This window comes from Ammospiza caudacuta, chromosome 3 (genome assembly GCF_027887145.1).
Source record: "Ammospiza caudacuta isolate bAmmCau1 chromosome 3, bAmmCau1.pri, whole genome shotgun sequence".
NCBI lineage: Eukaryota > Metazoa > Chordata > Aves > Passeriformes > Passerellidae > Ammospiza > Ammospiza caudacuta.
The window spans coordinates 73,737,031-73,756,841 of record NC_080595.1 but is presented as its reverse complement, the minus strand read 5'-3'; the positions used below and the strand labels follow the sequence as shown (position 1 = coordinate 73,756,841).

Genomic DNA, 19,811 nt, shown 5'->3' with positions numbered 1-19,811 from the left:
AAATGAAAAATAGTCTTAGATTTAAGCAGGAACACTGTAAGGTTTATTGTGCTTTTCTAGCACATCCAGAAACACTAAAGTTCACCTGAGAGGGGAAGACAATTTCCTCCTGATTTTTCACAGTATCTGCATACAAGAAAGGCTGAAAGAGTTGGGAAAAAGCTCAGGGATATCTCATCGGTCAGGGTGTGGAAAAGACCAAGCAGTGCCCAATGAAAACACAAGAGGCAGTGGGACAAAATGAAAACAAACAAATGCCACTTAAACATATATAAACACACTGTCATCTGATGACAGCTTTCCAACATACTCAGGAAACCTTCCAGATGGTGTTTTTTGAAGGTTCTGACCTATTTTCAGGGGCAACTGACTGATTAAAATCAACAGAGCTACAAAAAAAATATTGACTGGATATATTTGGAGGAAGATGGCTCTGTGGGAGGGGTCTGCCCAGCTCTTGCTTTTTAGTAAGATGACAACCTCACTAACGAAACAGGAGTGAAACAAGTGGTTAGACATTAGGAAGAAATTCTTCATAAAAGGGTGAAACGAGTGCTCATGTATTGGAATGGCCAGCCCAGGAAGATGTTTTTGGGAAGACTGAATGTGGCACTTAGCGGTCTGGATGGTGTTTGGTCATAGGTTGGATTCCATGATCTCAGAAGTCTTTTCCAACCTGGCTGATTCTGTGATAAAACACACCAAACCCATCAAAGCCAGGCAGCAGCAGCTACAGACTAGGTTATTCCCCACAGCACAAAGTGTCCTCCTACCTAACAGCTCTGACAAAACAGCTCCCACTGTCAGCCAAGTCAGCAACACCGCCTGCACCAGGCATTCAGCCGCTGCTGGCACAGCTGGGCTCCCCACTTGTCCAAACCTTACACAAGCAGCTCTTCAGTGCCAAGGCAGAGGCCAAGTCTCCCAAAAAGCATGGCCACGTTATACCCATCTTCTCTGATTTTAAACAAAGAACGCCTTCAGCTACTCAGACACTTTCTGAAGTTGCCTATAAGAGGTAACTAAGTCCCTCTGGTAGCCCTGAAATAAAAATCAAAACACATATCAAGGAAGAGTGGAAAACATATCAAAATTCTAGCATGCCTGTTTCTTCAACAGAAATAGGCACTCATCCAGCAAAGAGCACAATTTTACATTCTTGGTACTTTGTTTAGGGTATTACAATGTTGTCAGAACCCAGTGACTTTTCTGTTGTAGACAAAAAAGACCAGATTTAAAATAAAGTCCATTAAAAACACACTTTAATAGCTTATACATTTTTTAAAAAGATGGGAGAGGGATTCATCAGATAACTGAAATCCTTGTATATAATGGGAAGCCTTGCTGAAATTTGCTGCAGGCCTGGAGGGACAGAGTCCAATTGTGAAGCAGCAAGAATTGCTGCAGTGCTCCATAAAGGTCTCTTCAGGCAGGTTTCAGGCCAGTTCAAAGTCATTTATTGGAACAACAACCCTGGAAAGTCGTGTGACCTCCAGAAGTACCTTGCCAGCAGAACTGCAGTTATGTTAGAAACTGAGCTTTTGCTTTTCCAGTTTATCACAACAGACAGTTGCTAGATGAATAAAACAAACTTCATTAGTACTGTTATTTCCACTTGTACATTTATCACATAAAACCAGCCAAGTTTAGTCTCCTATAAAACAAAGCTTAACAATTTTGTTGTTATGTATGAATAGAGTTACAAAGATATTTTATTTTATCTTGTCGCAGACCAAGTTTGGACTAAAGACAAAAGAACCACAGAGGACACAATCTTACCCTTTTCACTACCATACTCTTCTTCACAACTCTTTCAAAGTCAGGTGCTGAACTTAAGGAAAATGATCTTTCCAACTGCTTTCCCCACAAAAATGCTTCTACCATTTATGAGCTATAGGAATTCCAGCTGGTTTAATCCTAATATAATAGTATATGTTCAGCCACTTAAGACAGACCTTAACACTGAAAAAGTAGCTCAGGTGTTTAAACACTGAACAATGAAAACACTTCCGTAAGTGTTAAACATAAGACGTGGTTATAAGAATGTTTTCCTTCCACTTCAATACCATATAATTTCCTGTCACCCTGACCTGAGTCACTGATGACAACTCAGATGCTTAAATAGAAAGGCCTGACAGACTTCCCACACTACCCTTAAAATTCTAGCTCCTGACCTCAAACTGTGAGTTTTGTCTACAAAGCTCCCCTGTAAAGACACATGCACAAGGTGAGAACCAGGGTTTGGGAACCAAAGACAAATCCCTCCTGGCCAAGAGCTCCCACTCCTCTGCAGCCAGGCTCCCTCCAGGCTCTGCATCTGCTTCACACTCCTGATTACAAATGACCAGAATGACCAGTTCCCCAAAGATCCAAGTATTCCTTTGGGGTACAGATGTAGGTTTGCTCTCCCTCAATCAGAGAGGAGTGCCTCACATGTCTCACTATCAGGGAAACCACTCTGAGCACTGGTCTTGTGCACAAGTCCTTGCCTTCCCTCCACACTCCAATAACCATCCAACTGAGAAACACCTGAGGGACTGAACCTTGAACAGATGGAAACATTCAGTATTTCCTACTTCCCTTCTCATGGTGCCCAATAAAGCTACATCACCAACAGAGTGGGGAAACCCACGGAGCTGTATTTCCAAGGCAGCTTAACCCAAGGATGTTGTGATCCCCTGCTTTCTTCTATGTGCATTCAGTGGTCCCTTCCCCTGCTCTCTGCTTAAATCAGTAGTTATTTATAATACTGGGGAATCAGATAAAGAAAGCAGTTCAAGAGAAAACTTGTAGTGACAACTTTCTGCAAGTTTATCTCCTTAAGATGTCTCACTGCAGGGTCAGACATAGGACTGCTCCAAACCCACTTTAGATGAACCTCTACATCCCTGTTACATCCCAGATCAGGAGCACCCTGCTCAGTGAAGCTCCAAACCACCCTCATTTGTGGTGGTTCAGTTCAGTGTGGAACAGTCTCACAAAGTAATCTGGAATTTTCACTGAAACTAAACCCAGGAACACACTTGATGCACATTAATCTTTAACAGGCATTATGTCCATGGGACAAGATTAAAACTACAATGATATAAAAATGTCCAAAACTTGAAATCTGAATGTGGCCCCTCACACGAGCAACTTCCCCCTACAGATCCACTCAACTTGCCCCTCCACAACTTGCTGCTTTGCTCAAAGCCAATATCTGCCATGAAATCACATCCCAACATAACACATCATTGATATAAGGCCACTGGATTCTTGTCAACGCTGATGGTAAGGATGCAGTTCCATGCTACAAGTGTAATTAGCTAATGGAGACCATGCAGTCCACACATATTTAACTGTACAGTCACCAGTTTTGAGCCACACCACAGAAGAGCAGACATTTCACTGAGGTGAGCCATGCAGAGCCATCACACGTTCCACGTGGAGGACTTACAAACAGTTGCATCACAAGGGCTACAGCAAGCGTTGAGCAGCACCAATGACATGCTTTACCTTCACAGGAGCTCAGAAGGAGGTCGGGTGTCTCCTGTACAGCCCCCGGAGTGGCAATGACACATGGCAGAGCCATTTCTACCTGTGCCTCCTCCCCAGGGAGCCACACCAGTTGTGCCAGCTCCAGTCCAGATAAACAGCTTTATACCAAAGCAGTCACACCTCCTGCTCCTGAAGCTTTGATCCCATGTGCCAGCCAAGCAAACTCTGCTGCCACAAGGAAGGGATGTGGCAGAGGAGGTTCTCTGCAGTTTAAGACAATGCTGACCTCATTTATTCAAATATTGATTTATGGCCTTATTTTAAGCAAAATGCCCAGAGCCATGAGAATTCTTTCATTAATTTAAAATAATACAACACAATGCCAATAAAATAGAAATATTTTCATGCCGTTTTATGTACATTTTCTTTAAAGCACACACAATTAATTCCCAAATAGCTGTAAGCTAATTATTCCAGTCATGGATTATTTCAAAGACAGAGAACCTAAATCTGTACAATTTATTAGTTCAGGTTGCTGGGCAAACAAACAATCCTTTCAAGCAGGATGCCTCCAATGCATACAAATACACAGCATTGGACCCCAGCTGATTCTACATAAAACCAGCTCAGCTATGTCCCCCCAGTCTCTGGAAGCACCACAAACACCCTGCTGTCACCCAGTGGGGACTCAGTTTGGATACAACAGGATTTGCTCTGTTTAAAGTAAGTTCATGCTGAAATGAGTATGAGCCTTCACTCTCTTCAACACACCCCATCTCAGAAGGCTCAGCAGTTCAAAACAGCATTAGATGAGTGAGGGCAGTCAGACACTGCTGCACTCAGGCTAAATTCCCAACAAATCCCTTTCTGCTTCCTCAGCACAAGGGCTGACCAGCCAGAACTGCTGGATATGTGATAGTTTACAAGACCTGTTAAAAACTTTGTAAGTACTCTCTAGTGCTTACACTGAGGATATTTTAAACTGCTATAAAGATAGCTTTTAGGAAAAAAAAATAATTAAGCGAGAATAAACACACACCACAGAGAAAACCAGCAACAATAAGCAAACCAACAAATGGCAACACGGCAACTTTGAAACTCACTATCTCCTATCTCATCTGAGTCTTTGCTTCCCCACACTTGAGCACCAACAGCCCTGCCACTGTCAGCTTCCCACGTTAAGTCCTTTGAGCTTAAAGGGAAAAAAACCACCATTGCAAGAGAGGAAGGAACAAGCTAGCACAAAGGCACTTCTGCTATTTTCCTGTTTGGTCTCACCACATTTTCTCCTTTCTAATGGTAACTACCTTATTGCATCCTTTCAGTATATACTTTTTCCCCAAGGTCTGTACTGACAGGACTAGAGGCACTCATTTTAAACTGACAGAGCGGAAATTCAGATTAGACCTCAGGAAGGAACCCCTGCTGCTGAGGGTGGTGAGACAGCACCAGGAGCTGGCTGGGGATTGTACTGTCTGAGAGTTTGTGATTTGGATGTCAGTGGCATTGCAGTGAGAAGGTACTTTTGGGAGAAGTGTTTAGTGGCTGAGACTAATTTCAGTTGGGCCAACTTTTGCAAAATTTCCTGTCAGCTGTAAAGGTAAAATCAAAAGTGTAAGTAAGAAACTTCAGTGAGGTATATGAGAGATCTCATGGATTATAAGAAATCTGACAAAGTTACAGGATGTCTCTGAAAAGAACATGCTAATGGCAGGGATTTGTTAATTTATTTGTATGTTTTATAACAAAAAAATCATAAAATACATTTGTGCCTGAATCACAGGATAGCTTGGATGACCTTTAAAGAACATCCATGGGCAGGGACACCTGCCGCCAGACCTGGTTGCTGCAAGCCCCATCCAGCCTGGCCTTGCTCACTTCCAGGGATGAAACATCTGCAGCTTCTCTGAGCAGTCTGTGCCAGTGTCTCAAGTCTGTGACAAGGCAACTTTATTCAAAGTTTGTTTTTCCTTTTCTTTCTGTCCACTCTGCAGTATCTGCTAATTTTCCTTACTTATTTTCTAACTTGCTCTGTGCTGCATTACCCAGTTCTAGCTTTCAACTTAAAGCAACAATTCTTCTACATCCATAGCTTGCCTAAAAAAAGGAAAATAAAAACAAAAATAGCAGTCTACCCTTGAGACAGTCTAAAGCCAGGAGACTTGGACTGTCAGCACAGAACTCATCCATCTGGAAGCCGCCCTGGATCCGCCTGGCATTTTTAGATTGGGTAAGGCACTGGTGCATTCTCCAAGATATGACTCACCGCGCATTTTTAATAAAAAGTTTGTGTTGAATTTTACAGCTCAGTAAGAATGCCTGGAATAATTAGGAAAATGAACAGTTGAAAACAGTTTAAAATGTAGGCTTTTCCTCTCACATTATTTTAACTAATGAAAAACTCATTGCATTCTAACAGCAACCACCTCAAACATCAGTTTCTTGTGCCAGCTCGGGTGCAATTAGCAAGAGACTTTGGGAAGGCAACTAAACAGTATAGCAGAAACCCTGCCCAGCAGCCTGCTCTGAAAGACACAAACCACATACGCCTCATTTTCCCACTCCAGGCTCCAGTAATCTTCTGGAGTGCATTATAGTGCTTAACACTGTATAAGATAAAACACAACTGGAAATTGAACGTTTGTCAATTTTCACTTACCTAAAGCAAATTGTCTTCACACATACCCTCATAATTTTACAACTGTGTGCTGTAGATAAGTCACCACTGACAACCACATGGGAAGAAAACTGTTTTAGGGATACCTCACTCCAGATTTATCAACTCTACAGGTACCCCATCAAGTCTCCTCCAACATTATCAGAAATACTTGTCTTAAACTCAGTCATAAATTTAATAAATGTTACAACTGTGGATTTAATTTAACCCCCACTTCTATGAGCAGCATTGCTGGGCCCTTCCCTTTACAGCACAGGACATGAAATGGGAAGTATGAGAATAAAACCTCAACTACCTCCAAGTATTTAATACTTTATAAGGATAGAGGAGGTCAAAACATTTTGCCTGGGAAGTTACATGAAGCAGAAAGTGATGGTTTGTGCTGCAAGTTATTTCCTTCAGTCAGAACAAGAAACCAGCCCACAAATGAGAGGTGACACCTGCAGGAAAGGCAGCAAATATCTCCACGAGCAGAAGTGAAAAAATGCTATTAATTCACATTGCAGAGAAAACCAGGGATCTTTGAGGGCACAGGGGAACGTATTTAAAAAAAAACCACACCACATTTTCTGAAGCCATGACTCAGACATTGTTCCATATATAGATTTATGCCTCTTCCTCTGTTCCTTCCTTAAGTTAATTTTGTAACATCTATTTGGCAAAACATTCAAGGTGAGTCACAAAACACCAAATTACAAGTTCTGCTAAAACAAAGCCATGCCAAAAAGCACTGAAGAACAAAAGAATCATATCTCATCTATATTTTGTTCAAATCCAAAGCACCAAATAAGCAGTGAAAGTACCTTAAGGTCAACACCATATTTATTCGTGTTCCCTTAAAGCCTTCACTAGATAATTAGCTCACAAAAATAAGTGTGAAACTTGCTTATCTGAGAACTCTTTGAACAAAGTCATTCCCCTGAAAAATAAAAAATTGTATTTGAAGTTTCCTTTCTTCTGTCAGGACTCCACACTACTATAGAAGCTTGAGCTTCTGCTGCAGACTTTTTTTTTCCAGGAGTCTCCTAGCCAAAAAGGACATAATGATCATAGCCCCAGGTTATGAATTCAAGAGTTATGAAAACAAGAAAATCTCTGAAAGCCTTTTGGGTTTAAATGAAAACTCCTTTTATGCTCTGAAGAAATGCAGAAATGCTTTGACCGACAGCCTACAATTTGGCACATCTCTAATTCTGAATGACAATTAGTACTTGTGCAAACATGGCAAGAATCTGGCTTTGAAATAAATTTACAGGAACTTAAAAGCATTATTTGGAGCATGCACAAAGTGTTCCCTTCATCTGTAAAAACAGACATGATGCAAGAGTCTGAATGGTCCCAGATTGGAATTTTGCAAAAACCACAAAATATGCTTAGCATTACAACAGGAACAAGTGTTTGTATCTGACTCCATGCTGTCAGGGCATACTAATTGTGACATAAAGTTCATTTACTTTTTATTGTGGACATTTTAGTCAAGACAATAAACTGAGTATCTGACAGAAAAGCAGAAAGAAATCTCTATGAAATGGATTTCACAAAAGCCAGTCAAAACAGCAAACGCTCAAGGGCACCCTACAATCTCAATCAGACAGTTTTAAAGGAGGCAAAATTGTTTCATTAGGTCAATTATGTTCCAAAAGTTCAGAGAGCAAATCCTTCAAATATCTATTTCCACATGTATTCAGAAGGATTTAAGTAATTCTTATTAAGATCATTATTTCATTCTGCAATGCTTCCAATCATGAGAAAATAGGGATTGAAAAGACCTCTGGAGTTTACTTATTCCAAACTGGTCAGAACAAGGTTAATCCCAAAGTCAAATGAGGTTGGTTCAAGGCTTTGTCCAGCTATATTTTAGAAGCCTTGAAAAGATGGAGACAACACAGCTACCACAAGCACCTTTTCTGATACTGAATTCTCATAATAATTTTTCTACATTATATTCAGTGGGAATTACTCTGTCCTAACTTGCAGGTGTTGGTTCATAATTTTTCACCGTGCCTCCAAGGAGAGTAGGTTGTTCTCTCCAGGCTGCACCTACTCCTTGCACACCACATGCATCAGCCTCCCAACCACCCTCAACTCTCCAGTTCAGTGGCATTCCCTCTGCATGTGAGGGGAGGGAGGAGTAAAACTGCACACAGTATTTTAGAACCTGCCTATGAGTGCCAGGGAGTCGGGAACAACCACTTCCCCGGACCTGCTGGCTACTGTCCTGCCCGTGCCCCCTGGCAGAGAGTAAGGCAGCTCATTACTACTGCAGCACACCAATCATCCCCCACCCCATTCACTGGGGAGTTTTTTTACGTACCTGGTCATAATCTTGAGCATTTGAAGAAATCAGTGTTATGTGAGCATCCCTACCTGCCCATCCTCCTGCTTCACTCCCAACAGTTCTTCCCCTGTACACCCATTTGGCTGAAACGCGCCAGAAGAGCAGCATCTCTAAAAGTAAGAGCTGTGTATTTTTTATTTTTAGGTTTTTTTGTAGAGTCAGCACTGAAGCACTCAAATGTCAGTCCTTCCAAGGAAAAGACTTCAGGACTGCCCCAACACTTACCCTTCTAACCTGATGGCTGGCTGATCACCAAATATGCAGCTTGGAAGCAACTACAGCATGTGCTGTGTCTCACAGAGTTCATTGATAGTAACACCACCATTGGTATTTGAAGAATTTGAGAAGGGATCAGAGGCCTTACAGGAGCTCATGAAAAGCAGTCTGGGATAGCAGAAAAGCAAGGGATAGCAGTTGCTGCATTCAGGAGACAAAGCACCTGAACAAGTTCACAGAAAGCCAACCCTCACCTCCACTTCTCACCTCCACTGTTCTCAACACAGTCACTTGAAGGAGTAGTTTGGATTTCAGAAACACAAAAGAAATAGTCTTGGTTGTTCCCACATATTCACAAGTACAGGCATAATCCTGGGGACCCAACTACATACACAAAAAAAAAAAAAGTGAAATCAAGAGAGAAGAGTCAACAATACAACCTTAGCTTTTTCAAACACCAAGGTTCAGGATTTACCACTTCAGTCACTGCTCAGAACTGAAAAACCAGGACACAGCAGTGAACAGCAGGATCCAGCAGCTCTGTGTTGATGGGAAATCAGTCCAGTCTCCTTGCTGCATGGAGATGGCAGGCTGTGCCTCACTGTACTGACAGCATGTCTCCTGTTTCATAAACAGCTTTATTTCATCGGCTGTTCATCCAGCCTGAGGCTTTCTGTTACTGGTTATCTACCAGGGCAGGTTTTCTCCTACAACCTACACATTAGAAGCTATTTACTTTACAATCCATACACGTACCTTATAGTTCTCTCTCAGTAAGGATGAAGTGCTAAGACTGAACAGCAAACTCTTCCCACAGAATAAGCATCTAGTAAGGTGATGAGCACATGAAAACAAGAGGAAGCAATTTTATATACACTCTTAATTGTGCTTTTACTTGACAACAACACACAGTTCAACTTTTATATATTCATTTCTATAGCATACAATGATTTAAAAAATGCCTTCAAGCTCTCCTCAAGCTGCAAAGGGTCTCAACTGAGATAGTCTCCAATTTCCCTACTTCCTGACCCCACATGCTTATTCAGATACTGGTAGGCTGTAAAAGCAGACCCTGTTACACTTAGGCTTCTGATAATGTGAATGTGTCAATGTAGTGGTTTTTAGTATAATCTTCCCCTTCACAGACACTCTCCTTCCCTGTGCTGAAGGATGAGATGTATTTTCAGTAACCTGCAGGTCAGACAAAGGAAGCCCTGTATTTGATTTTCAAGAGCAAAACAGCACAGTTCATGATAATTTATCCTTAATTAAAAGGCTACATTCTGCTGTTTGCACTTCTCAAGAAAATCTGCAGCCTCTTTATCTACCATACCCAGGAGAGCATGGGATTAACATACTTGCTTTTATCTTCATGGCTTCAAAAGCCTTGCTCACCTCAGCACTTCCACTGCCCCACTTCCAGCACAGAATCTCATTCCACCTGGCTTCTGAACAGCACAAACTCAGCTGAACACAGCAAGAAGTGTTGCATGGGACATTGAGCTTTCAAACAAATAACCCACGGCTCACCCTGCAGACACTCATGCAGCTTGTAAATCCTGCTAATTTTGTCAAGTCCCGTACCAAAATCTCTTAACAAAAGAATATTCTTCACTGAACCTCTTTGGAAAGGGAAACAGACAGGCTCTGCTTTTCTGGAACGATGGCTTTAGTCACTTACAGAGACCAGAGTTTGACAGTGACTCCAATCTGAGGCTAAAGCCATGACCCTGCATGGTCTCTCCCTACTCATTCTCATTTCACCACCTCTTCCCCTGCGCTGGTCTCACAGTTGTGCTGCTCCAGGGTGTGTCAGTCTAGCTTGCTGCCAAATCAGCCAGCTGGTTTTCTTCCAGCTGGATTCAGCCTTAGCCAGTGTCTTGCACTAGATCATTGTATGGACACATGATCACTAAACCTGCCAAAATGGGTGATTAAAGAATACACTGATATCTGCATTATCCAGGGATTGCCCATACCAACAAATTATGGATCTAGCATTCCCCTGGCAATTTGTTCTAGCAATTAATAACTTCCCTGACAGAAACATTTAGATGTTGAAATGAGTGCAAATAGCAATGTGATTTACCTCAAGTTTTAGGCAGGCTTATTCTGCTTAATCTTGCATTTACTGGTTTATGATAGTGCTAAAAAAGCCAAACTACATAAAAGCATTTAAGTGATGGGAACATTGCAAGTCCAGCCCAACTGCAAAAAATCAGGATAGAGAAGAACAGAGGCATAGCATACTTTTACATATTGTGCTCAGTCCTCTTCTCTATTGAGAACATTATTGAGAACAACCAAAACCAACACCTACAGAAATACAAAAGGCACCTCAGTAACAGGTTTTAGCTGTTTAGAATCTATTTTCTCTTTAAAGGTATTATTAAATCAATAAAAAAATGCAAATTAGAGGTACAGTTTAAAAGGAACATTTAGCTGGCTTAAAATTGATTGGGAGGGATTAAAAAAACCCTTGAAAGATTCAGAAAAAGAATGCTGTGAAATAACCAGTTTGGGGGATCATCAACACTTAGGGAGAACAATTAATATAGACACACCGAAGAAACTTATGAAATTATAGCACGGATCTCGTGCAAAGTAACTGCAGGTTAAAACAGAAACGGAAAAACACTCTACATTCCCTGACTCCTGAAATTCAGTCCCATCCACTTTCTTGCCCAGGAGGTAAGGACTGCATCCAGTGAGGCCATCCAGCTTGCTGCCATGATGGCCAAGCTGGCACAGGAGTTTGTCCCCACCAGGCAGCTCAGCTCCCAGCAGGGCTCACGGCCACTGGAGCCAGCCACAGGCACTGCACAGCCCCAGCAGCAGCCTGGAGTTATCTCTGAAGCACAGCCTGGAACTGCACCCACGGTGTGACAAGGGAGATTATATGCAAAGCAGCCTTCAAACAAATCTGTTCATAGCTCAAGGTACAAGTTCAGAGTTAAGTGATGAGATTCTTCCCCGCCTCACAAAACTAGCGGTTTTATTTCTTCAAGCAAAGAGGGAGACCCTTCTCCCTGAGTGCCAAAGATGCATTGAGAAGAAACAACTTGAAATATTCTGACAAGAATGTTTTCTTTCATATTTTTCCTGAAAAATGAAGAAACAGCGCAACTTGGGGAAATAAAAACACACTAAGAGGAATGAAGGTACATTGGTATGTTACAAAGCCACAATTGAACTGAAGAGCCAAAACTGGAAGGTAAAAAACTTCTGTTGTGTCCAAACTGACAACTGCTGTAAGTGTGCTGCAGCTGGTGTCAGTGTCAGTAGCATCCTCATCCTCCTCCTGCAGCCATGAGCTCAGTCTCAGTTTTTGGACAGCCAGCCTTGCTGAAAGCTGATTCAGGAAGACAGGGAAGTTTCAGATTATTTGGTTCATACAAGCAAGGGAAGAGAACAATGCTTATTAGTCAGAGGTAAGCATAGGCTCAGACTTCAGTGCCAGCTTAAAAAGATCGAACTATATCCACAATCAAAAACATTTGACAAAGGCCAACCACTTAGTAACTTTATCAAGGAGGCAGAAACTGATGACTTAAAAGTCTTCTTTAAATAGTAAGCCAAGCAAGTTTCCAGGAACTCTAGCTAAACTGCTTTATTTAAAATTAAAGCAAAAATCATTAATAACTGCCATCCACAAAAACCTATTCACAGCTGCTGCAGAAGCAAAAATAATGAGATTGCCCAGCACTGCTTAATTCCAAAACCATTTGCCGCTAATGATAAAATGTACCATGTTTACAGGGATTTATTTACTGTTAAGAAACAGCGCAGTCTTAAGTCATTTAAATAATTTAATGCAACACTTCATCTAGTTAAAACTAGAAAGCAATAACATTCACTTTGAATTTCTTCAACAAATGTCAAATTTAAACTCAATTTGCAATCACAAAGTTCTTCAGCACTAAGTGGAAAGCAGCTGCAGCCCTCATCTGTAACACCACAGCTCAGCACTGCATAAACTGCTGAAATTACAAGAAAATGCTTCATTTTTTACATTATTCAAAATACTATATTCTAATTTATTCTGCTGAAAGTAGTCCTGGCCTAATACAGATTTCACAGAAAATTCTGAGTTGGAAGGGACCCACAAAGATCATTGAGTCCAACTCTTAAATAAATGGCCCATACAGGGACTAAACTCATAACCTTGCTGTTTTTAGCACCAGGCTCTGATGAGCTGAGCAAATCTCAGGGTCATGAGCATATTATAGGCAATAAATATTCCTTTAAGAAAAGTGAACTTAATATTCTAAATTACCTCATATTGTACTCTCTACAGGGTACATCACCCCAAAGTGGAAAGATTTAACTAATTTAGCAGACAGACACATCCTGCAGTTTTTCCTTCAGCCTGAGTTAGGACTCTGGCAGTGGCAAGACTTACATTTTCGTTCAAAAATATCTACAGTGCATCCTTTTCTTTGTTCAAGATTCCTGAAAAAGAAACATTTCATACTGATTGTATATGAAGAAAGTCAATTCTGCATGGAAGTAAAACACAATCCCACCCAAAAACTCTTGCTGACATTAGTCAGAGAAAGTAAATAGCCGTGCTGGTGAAATGATGTCTGAAGTTTATGGTGGGAAACAGGGAATAATTTAGGGTGAAAGGCCACTTATTAACATAACAAGCGTTCACATCAGAAAAAAGGCAAATGGAAAGGCAGTTTTAGTGCTTCAGTCCTGCTGTCACCAGTGCACCAGGACAGCCACGGGTGATGCTCAAGCAGAGCTGTGCTCCCACCACCACAGCACTGGGGAAATCTGTTTCTCACCACACCACATCCAAAGTAAGGGACAGCAAAGGCTCAGGCGTCACCTCCACTGAATGCTGGGAACATTTTAGATCATTAGCACATTCACAACTCAGAGCACAAACAAAAAAACATCATTATGGAAAGAAAAAGTAGAATGGAATTTAGCTACCTTACAGAATCACAGAAATTCTAGGTTGGAAGAGACCTTTAAGATCATCGAGTCCAACCCATGTTCTAACACCTCAACTAGATCATGGCACCAAGTGCCACATCCAGTCTTTTTTTAAACTCTTCAAGGGATGGTGACTCTACCACCTCCCTTGGTAGATGATTCCAGTATTACAGGATGCAGTTTAAAAAAAGACAAACAAATACCCACTTTAAAAGGAGCAGAAGAAAAAAGTTTAACCCCTGCCAAGGCCCAGAACACATTTTAAGCGCCCAGACAACAATCACAGCTGACAGAAATCGCTACACCGCAGACCCACGAGCACCAAATTTCACCTGATTGACTCACCACTTCTGTCAAGATGATTTGAGACACTTGAAGCTTTTTCATTGCTGCTCTTTCCTAACAAATCATTTTTATCAAGCCAGGTTAAGGGACTAGCAGACCAGCAGTCACATGTGACAGCATCTCGAGGAGCTAAAATGAATGGGGAGAGCAGAGCTGTGGCAGCCACCTCACTTAGCCCCAGGCAGCACAGCGTGCCCGACCACACATTTCCTGTGTTTATGCAACAAAAACCCACTAAGGGAAAAAAAACCCCAGCACAGGCAGACAATGGAGAAAGCCCGTGAAGGTGAGGGTAATTCGAGGGCAAGGTCCTACCTAGCTGAAACTAAAGCTCTCAAGAACTGTATGGAAAACAAGACAGTAAATATAGTTCCACCCCTGCACAAAGTTAACTCCTGAATAACATGAAAAACTCTTTTCAACAAGATGAAAAAATGGTCAGTACTAAAATAACTATCCAGTAAAGGTGACCAGCACCTGGAATGACTGACACATGATAAAAGTACATGTAGAGAGACTCATCAGTATGAAGCCACCAAACAATCACCCACCATTTCTCAAAAACACAAAGAAGTCTGGCAGAACAAGGAGTAGTTTCAGGGCAAAAAAACCTCACGCTGAAAGGACATATTTCCCCCACTCATTCCCATATATGCTAAACAGGGATTCCCACTGTCACAGAGAGTGGTTGGCAAAAACCACAAGGCTTTTTTGAGCCCCTCAGGGATGGACAACCACGGTCTTGAACTATGTATAAAAAAAGATCTCGTGAAACCACAAACACCTCTGAGAAAGTTCATAAATCACTTACTGCCAGACTAGGGGTTTTTATTTAAAAAAAAAAAAGAAACAAAAAAAAAACTTTCCACTACAAACCTGCCTTCCATATCCTTTTCTTCCTTCCTGTCTCCACAGTCAGGACTCTCAGCACAGCAGTTCTTACATTCTTGGGGGAAAAAAACCCAAAAAACAAAAAAGGCAAGAGCTGAGCTGACAGATTCTCTAGCACCTTTTGAAGCAATTTCTGCTCAGTCTTCACCCAAAGTCAGGATCCATCAACTCTTCCCAGTTACTGTAAATTGGTTTCCCAATTTACAATAAAGAAAATGGTAGTACAAAATCACTTTGCTGAGCACCACAGGTACAGCTGGTCAACATCAGGCTCATCAAATACCTCAGTGCAGAAGGGTTTTTTAACAACTTGAACTTCTGATAATCATTTTACTCTACAAAATGCACTCAACTGCACATCCCACCTTACATATTTCCTGGTAAAAACAGCAGCAGCAGCAGGACTCTTCATCTATCCTACCCCATTTGTTTGGGGGTATATGGAGTAGATTTTTGGTTGGGGGACTGTTCTGTGAGGGGGTTTTTGTTTCTTTTTTAATTGAAGAACAAATCCTGAAGTAATGTTCTAACAGGTTCTTGGAATACTACTGAGGAATACTGAAACTGCCACTGTTTTCACAGCAACATGTCAGAAGTATTAAGTCTGCTTACAAAAACCTCCTAGATTGTTTTTTGTTGCCAACATGAAGCTAGCAAAAGGCATCACACAAGTTTAATGTTCACTGAACTTACTCTGCAGACCAAATATATTTATACTTATTCTGTTGGCAATGAAGAAGTATGTCTGGATTCTTAAAGTATCCCAAAATTATAATTTTTTCTGAAGAGAACATGTAGCAAATTCAGATATACTAACCATGGGAACCACAAATCAAAGTCTGCACAAATTTTTGGAAATAAAAAAGATGGGAGGATGCATATAACCAAGAAGATACTGACAGATGTTCAGTGGATTGCAGTTTTCCACTGTGGCAATTTATCAGCTGCTGCTGGAATGTTTCCTTCTTAGTTATAAAGCCATATGACAGTTAGCTGGAAGCTAATCTCTCCAAGTTAATATCAACCCAAAACAGCAAAAGACAATTCAATAAATAAAGTCTTTTCTACCTAGAACATCAGAATACATTTTTTCCCTTTAATCTGTTTACCAAGCTGTTTCTAGAGTCATACACACATGATTACTGCAGTGCAGAAGGTAGAGAATTATAATGACAGGACTCAAGGGTGCCACTGGACATTACCAAAAACTTTATATGGTCTTGTGTGTGTCACCTCTGATCACATCCCCATCCTTCAGACGCCTGAATGACACGTGCTCCTGAAACATGAATTTCCAGCTACCAGAAGAACATGAAAAGAACTTGTTTCCAAGGCATTCTGTACTTCTGCCCTTCTCCTTTTGGTTCCTCCAGAGTCATACTGGCTGTTCTTACTTCTCCATAAATCTCAAAAATCCTTGAGTTCATCAAAGATATCTCAACACTCCCCTCTAAGGCACCTCTTACATGTAAAATCCCTTCCACAAGGTGACATAACAGACAATCTCTTATCAAAAGCCAACTCTACCATGAGACCAGTAATAAAATAATCAACTAATGACTTCTTGAGATAAACTGGGAGGCAACTACTAATTACAGTGAATGCAGAGCACACTACAGTTACTTCTTTATCCACTCATACTTTTTTGTTTTATTGTAATTCCTCACCCCTTTTGACCACAATAAAGAAATACTTGAAAATCTGAATAAAGGACAACATCTTCAGAGAAAATCTGTTTAAAAGACTCTGAGGTTATTATACACTCCTTTCTAGAGTTTGGTCACCATCCTGGCAGGAACTGTTCTGTAACTGCACAGACACACAAATTGTTATGGTAATAAATAACCCACACAACAGCAATACTCAGTGTGTGCACCCCCCCAATTCAGTCATATCTAGAACAGTAATAACATGCTCATTATGCCCATGAGAAGAGGATTTCCTTTAGAAAAGGAAACTTAAGGACAAAAATACATAAAACCATGTCATAGAATAATCACATACAATCATGAACTGGACTCAGTCCCTATACAGTATTCCTAACTGTACTAATTGAGTATACTAAGGATTTTAATAACCCAAACCTACCATGGGTCAATCCTGAGGTATTTCTCATTTCAGTATTACAGCCTGAGTTCAATATGCTTAATTAGCACACTAAGCCTTTATGCTTTAGGAACTACCATCACAGGCCACTATAATGACCTGGGCAGACATTTCTCACTTGCAAATAAAACAATGCAGCCCGAAAAGAAATTAAGAGCAAGTCTTACCTATTCTGAATAATCACAAAAAGCATCTAAAAGTGAGATGTTTGGCTTCTACCAGAATTTAAAACACTAATTTCATTTTCTATTTTCAGATTTCATTTTAAGTGTGCTTTGACCTCATAAGACAACTTCCACTGAGATGAACGCCCTGAAAGCAGATCTTGATAATCAGCAGAACACCAGCCAGGAGGAGCGCTTCTCGCTTCACTAACTGCACGTTTGATCTGTACACCGTGCACTTCTTCATTTCCATGCACAACGGGGAGGCAGAAAGGCCGTCCAAAAGCCAGGTACCCTTCCACTGAAAAAGCTTTACTCCCGTTCTGATGGGGCATGTTTGCACAGAGCAGCACAAGCGCAGCGGACACTGAAGCCCAGCGCTGCCACCCGCGCCCCTGCCCGAGTAGAGCGGGGCTGCACAGCACAGCACAGCACAGCAGGGTGGAGGTGGGAGAGACACACGAACTGATCCCCGCACCGTTCTGGGCCCCGGTGAGGTCCGAAATCGCTATAAAGGGGAAGTCGCTATAAGCAAAGAGGGCTCTCAAGAGCGATGTTTAAGTTCACACGTTGATACTTCCCCATGCCGACGCTTACACTAAAAACCAGACCCATCACAAAAGACTGTTCCCAGTGTGAACCTGAACTGGCACATCCTGAACACAGGAACATTCCCAGGGGTTCTACACTCACTCTCTTTAAAAACAGTGAGTGCTTCCGCCTTGGTGGAGAAACGGGCGAAGGCGCAGCTCAAATTGACGCTGAGTGAAAAAAAAAAAAAAAAAAAAAAAAAAAAAAAAAAAAAAAAAAAAGGCGAAAGGGCTGGATTTAGCCATAAAAACTTTTATGCTTCACCAAGCCACTCCCTCCAAGCAGCACCGGGCATTGCTGCACACCTACCTCGCTCTCCCCACGGAAACGCACGGAGCCCCCCGCGCCTCCTCCCAGCCCGGGCCCCTCCGCAGCCCCCGGGGCCGGACGGGCGGGACGGGGCGGCCCCGGCCTCTCCCGGGAGGGAGCGCTCACCGAGCACCTGCCGCACTCGCCGGCCCGGCAGCTCCTCCACCGGTACCGACACCGCTCCCGCCCCGGGCATCTCGGGGGCTGCCCCGGGCTCCGCGGGTCCGCGCCCTCCCCTCACACAAAGGGCGGCGAAGGCGCCGCCGAAGAAGCGGGAAGAGGGAGCCGGTCCCGCCGCCCGCCCCGCCGCGCTCACCCATGCTGCGACCGCCCGCCCAGGCTCGGCGGAGCGGCTCTGGGTTCCGCCGACACGCTCAAGCCTGGCAGTACGGCTCCATCCGTGACGCTACAGGCGTGGAAGGGGCGGCTCCGAGCCCCGGGCGGCCCGGGGCAGAGGCGCCGCTCGCCCGTCCCGTCCCGCCGCTCCCGCCGCCGCCGCAGCCGCCGAGCTCGGGCACCGGCGGCTCCGCCCCGCCCACGGCGGGGGGCGCCAAGTCCCGCGAGAGCCGCGCGCCGCCACCGCCCCCACGCCGTTGCCAGGCGGGGTGACGTCACCCCCTCAGCTCCGCCCACAGGAGAACTCGCTCCGCCCCCGGGCCCGCCCCTCAGAGCAGGCCCCGCCCCCGGCACACCCTCATCGTCCCCTTCAACGTCCCCCTCGTTAGACGGCGCGTCGGACGCCTCATCGGCCTCTCAGTGCTCCTCTCGTCACTGCCCTCATAAAAACACCCCTCATGACCCCCTCACAGATCCCTCATCACTCCCCAGTCAGCCTCTCTCTCATAACCCATCTCACCATTCCTCACATCCCCTCATCACCCCCTTCACGCAATCACAGAACAGGACAGGTCAGAAGGGACCGCAGTGATTCTACCTCCCTGCTCAATCAGAATTACCCAGAGCACATGGCACGGGATTGTGTCCAGGCAGTTCTGGAATATCTCCAGTGAGGGAGACTCCACACTCTCTCTGGGCAATCTGTTCAGCGCTCGGTCACTGCACCATAAAGAAGTCCTTCTTCATTTTCTGGTGGAACTTGCTGGGATCAGTTCCTGCCCATTCCTCTGGTGCCATTGCTGAGCCCCTGGAGCAGAACCTGGGCCCTGCTCTGAGCCCTCCCTGCAGAAAGGACAGACTGGGATGAGGCGCCTCTCAAGGCTGAACAGCCTCAACCCCGTCAGCCTTTCCTTGTAAGAAAGATGTTCTACTCCCTTCATCATCTCCATAGTCTCAACTGGGCTCACGTCAGGAGCTCCATGTCTCTCACAGAGTCCAGACCAGGACACAGCATTCCAGATATGCCTCAGCAGGGCTGAGCAGAGGTGCAGGATCACCTCTCTGATGTGCTGGCAATGTTCTTCCTAAAGCACACTGGATTCCCTTCACCTTTTTGGCCTCAAGGACTCATGAACAGCACCATCCCCCTCGTCACTCCCTTTTCTGCTGGGGCCACCCCACATCCCTGCCCTGCTTCCCAGCACAAAGTCCTCCTCTTCCTCTGGGGCTGGGGACACCCCACATCCCTGCCCTGCTTCCCAGCATGAAGTCCTCTTCTTCCTCTAGGTCTGGAGCACAAATCTTAGGAGGAAAGGCTGAGGAGGCTCAGGTTGGAGAAAGGTTAATTCACAGAAAAGTTGATTGCCCACTGGAATGGGCAGCTCAGAGACAGTGGAGTCTCATCCTGGAGGGA

At 43.4% G+C, this 19,811-nt stretch overlaps 1 protein-coding gene across 1 annotated transcript in view; it reads right to left on the bottom strand.

Moving 5' to 3' along the window:
• The window catches only part of CD2AP (CD2 associated protein), a 77,288-nt gene extending 58,691 nt beyond the window's left edge, over positions 1-18,597 (bottom strand). The window contains exon 1 of the mRNA XM_058801105.1: positions 18,378-18,597. Within this exon, the coding sequence (XP_058657088.1) occupies positions 18,378-18,381 (4 nt within the window). The 5' untranslated portion in view covers positions 18,382-18,597. The remainder of the gene's footprint in view (positions 1-18,377) is intronic.
• Between the last annotated feature and the right edge of the window lie 1,214 nt (positions 18,598-19,811).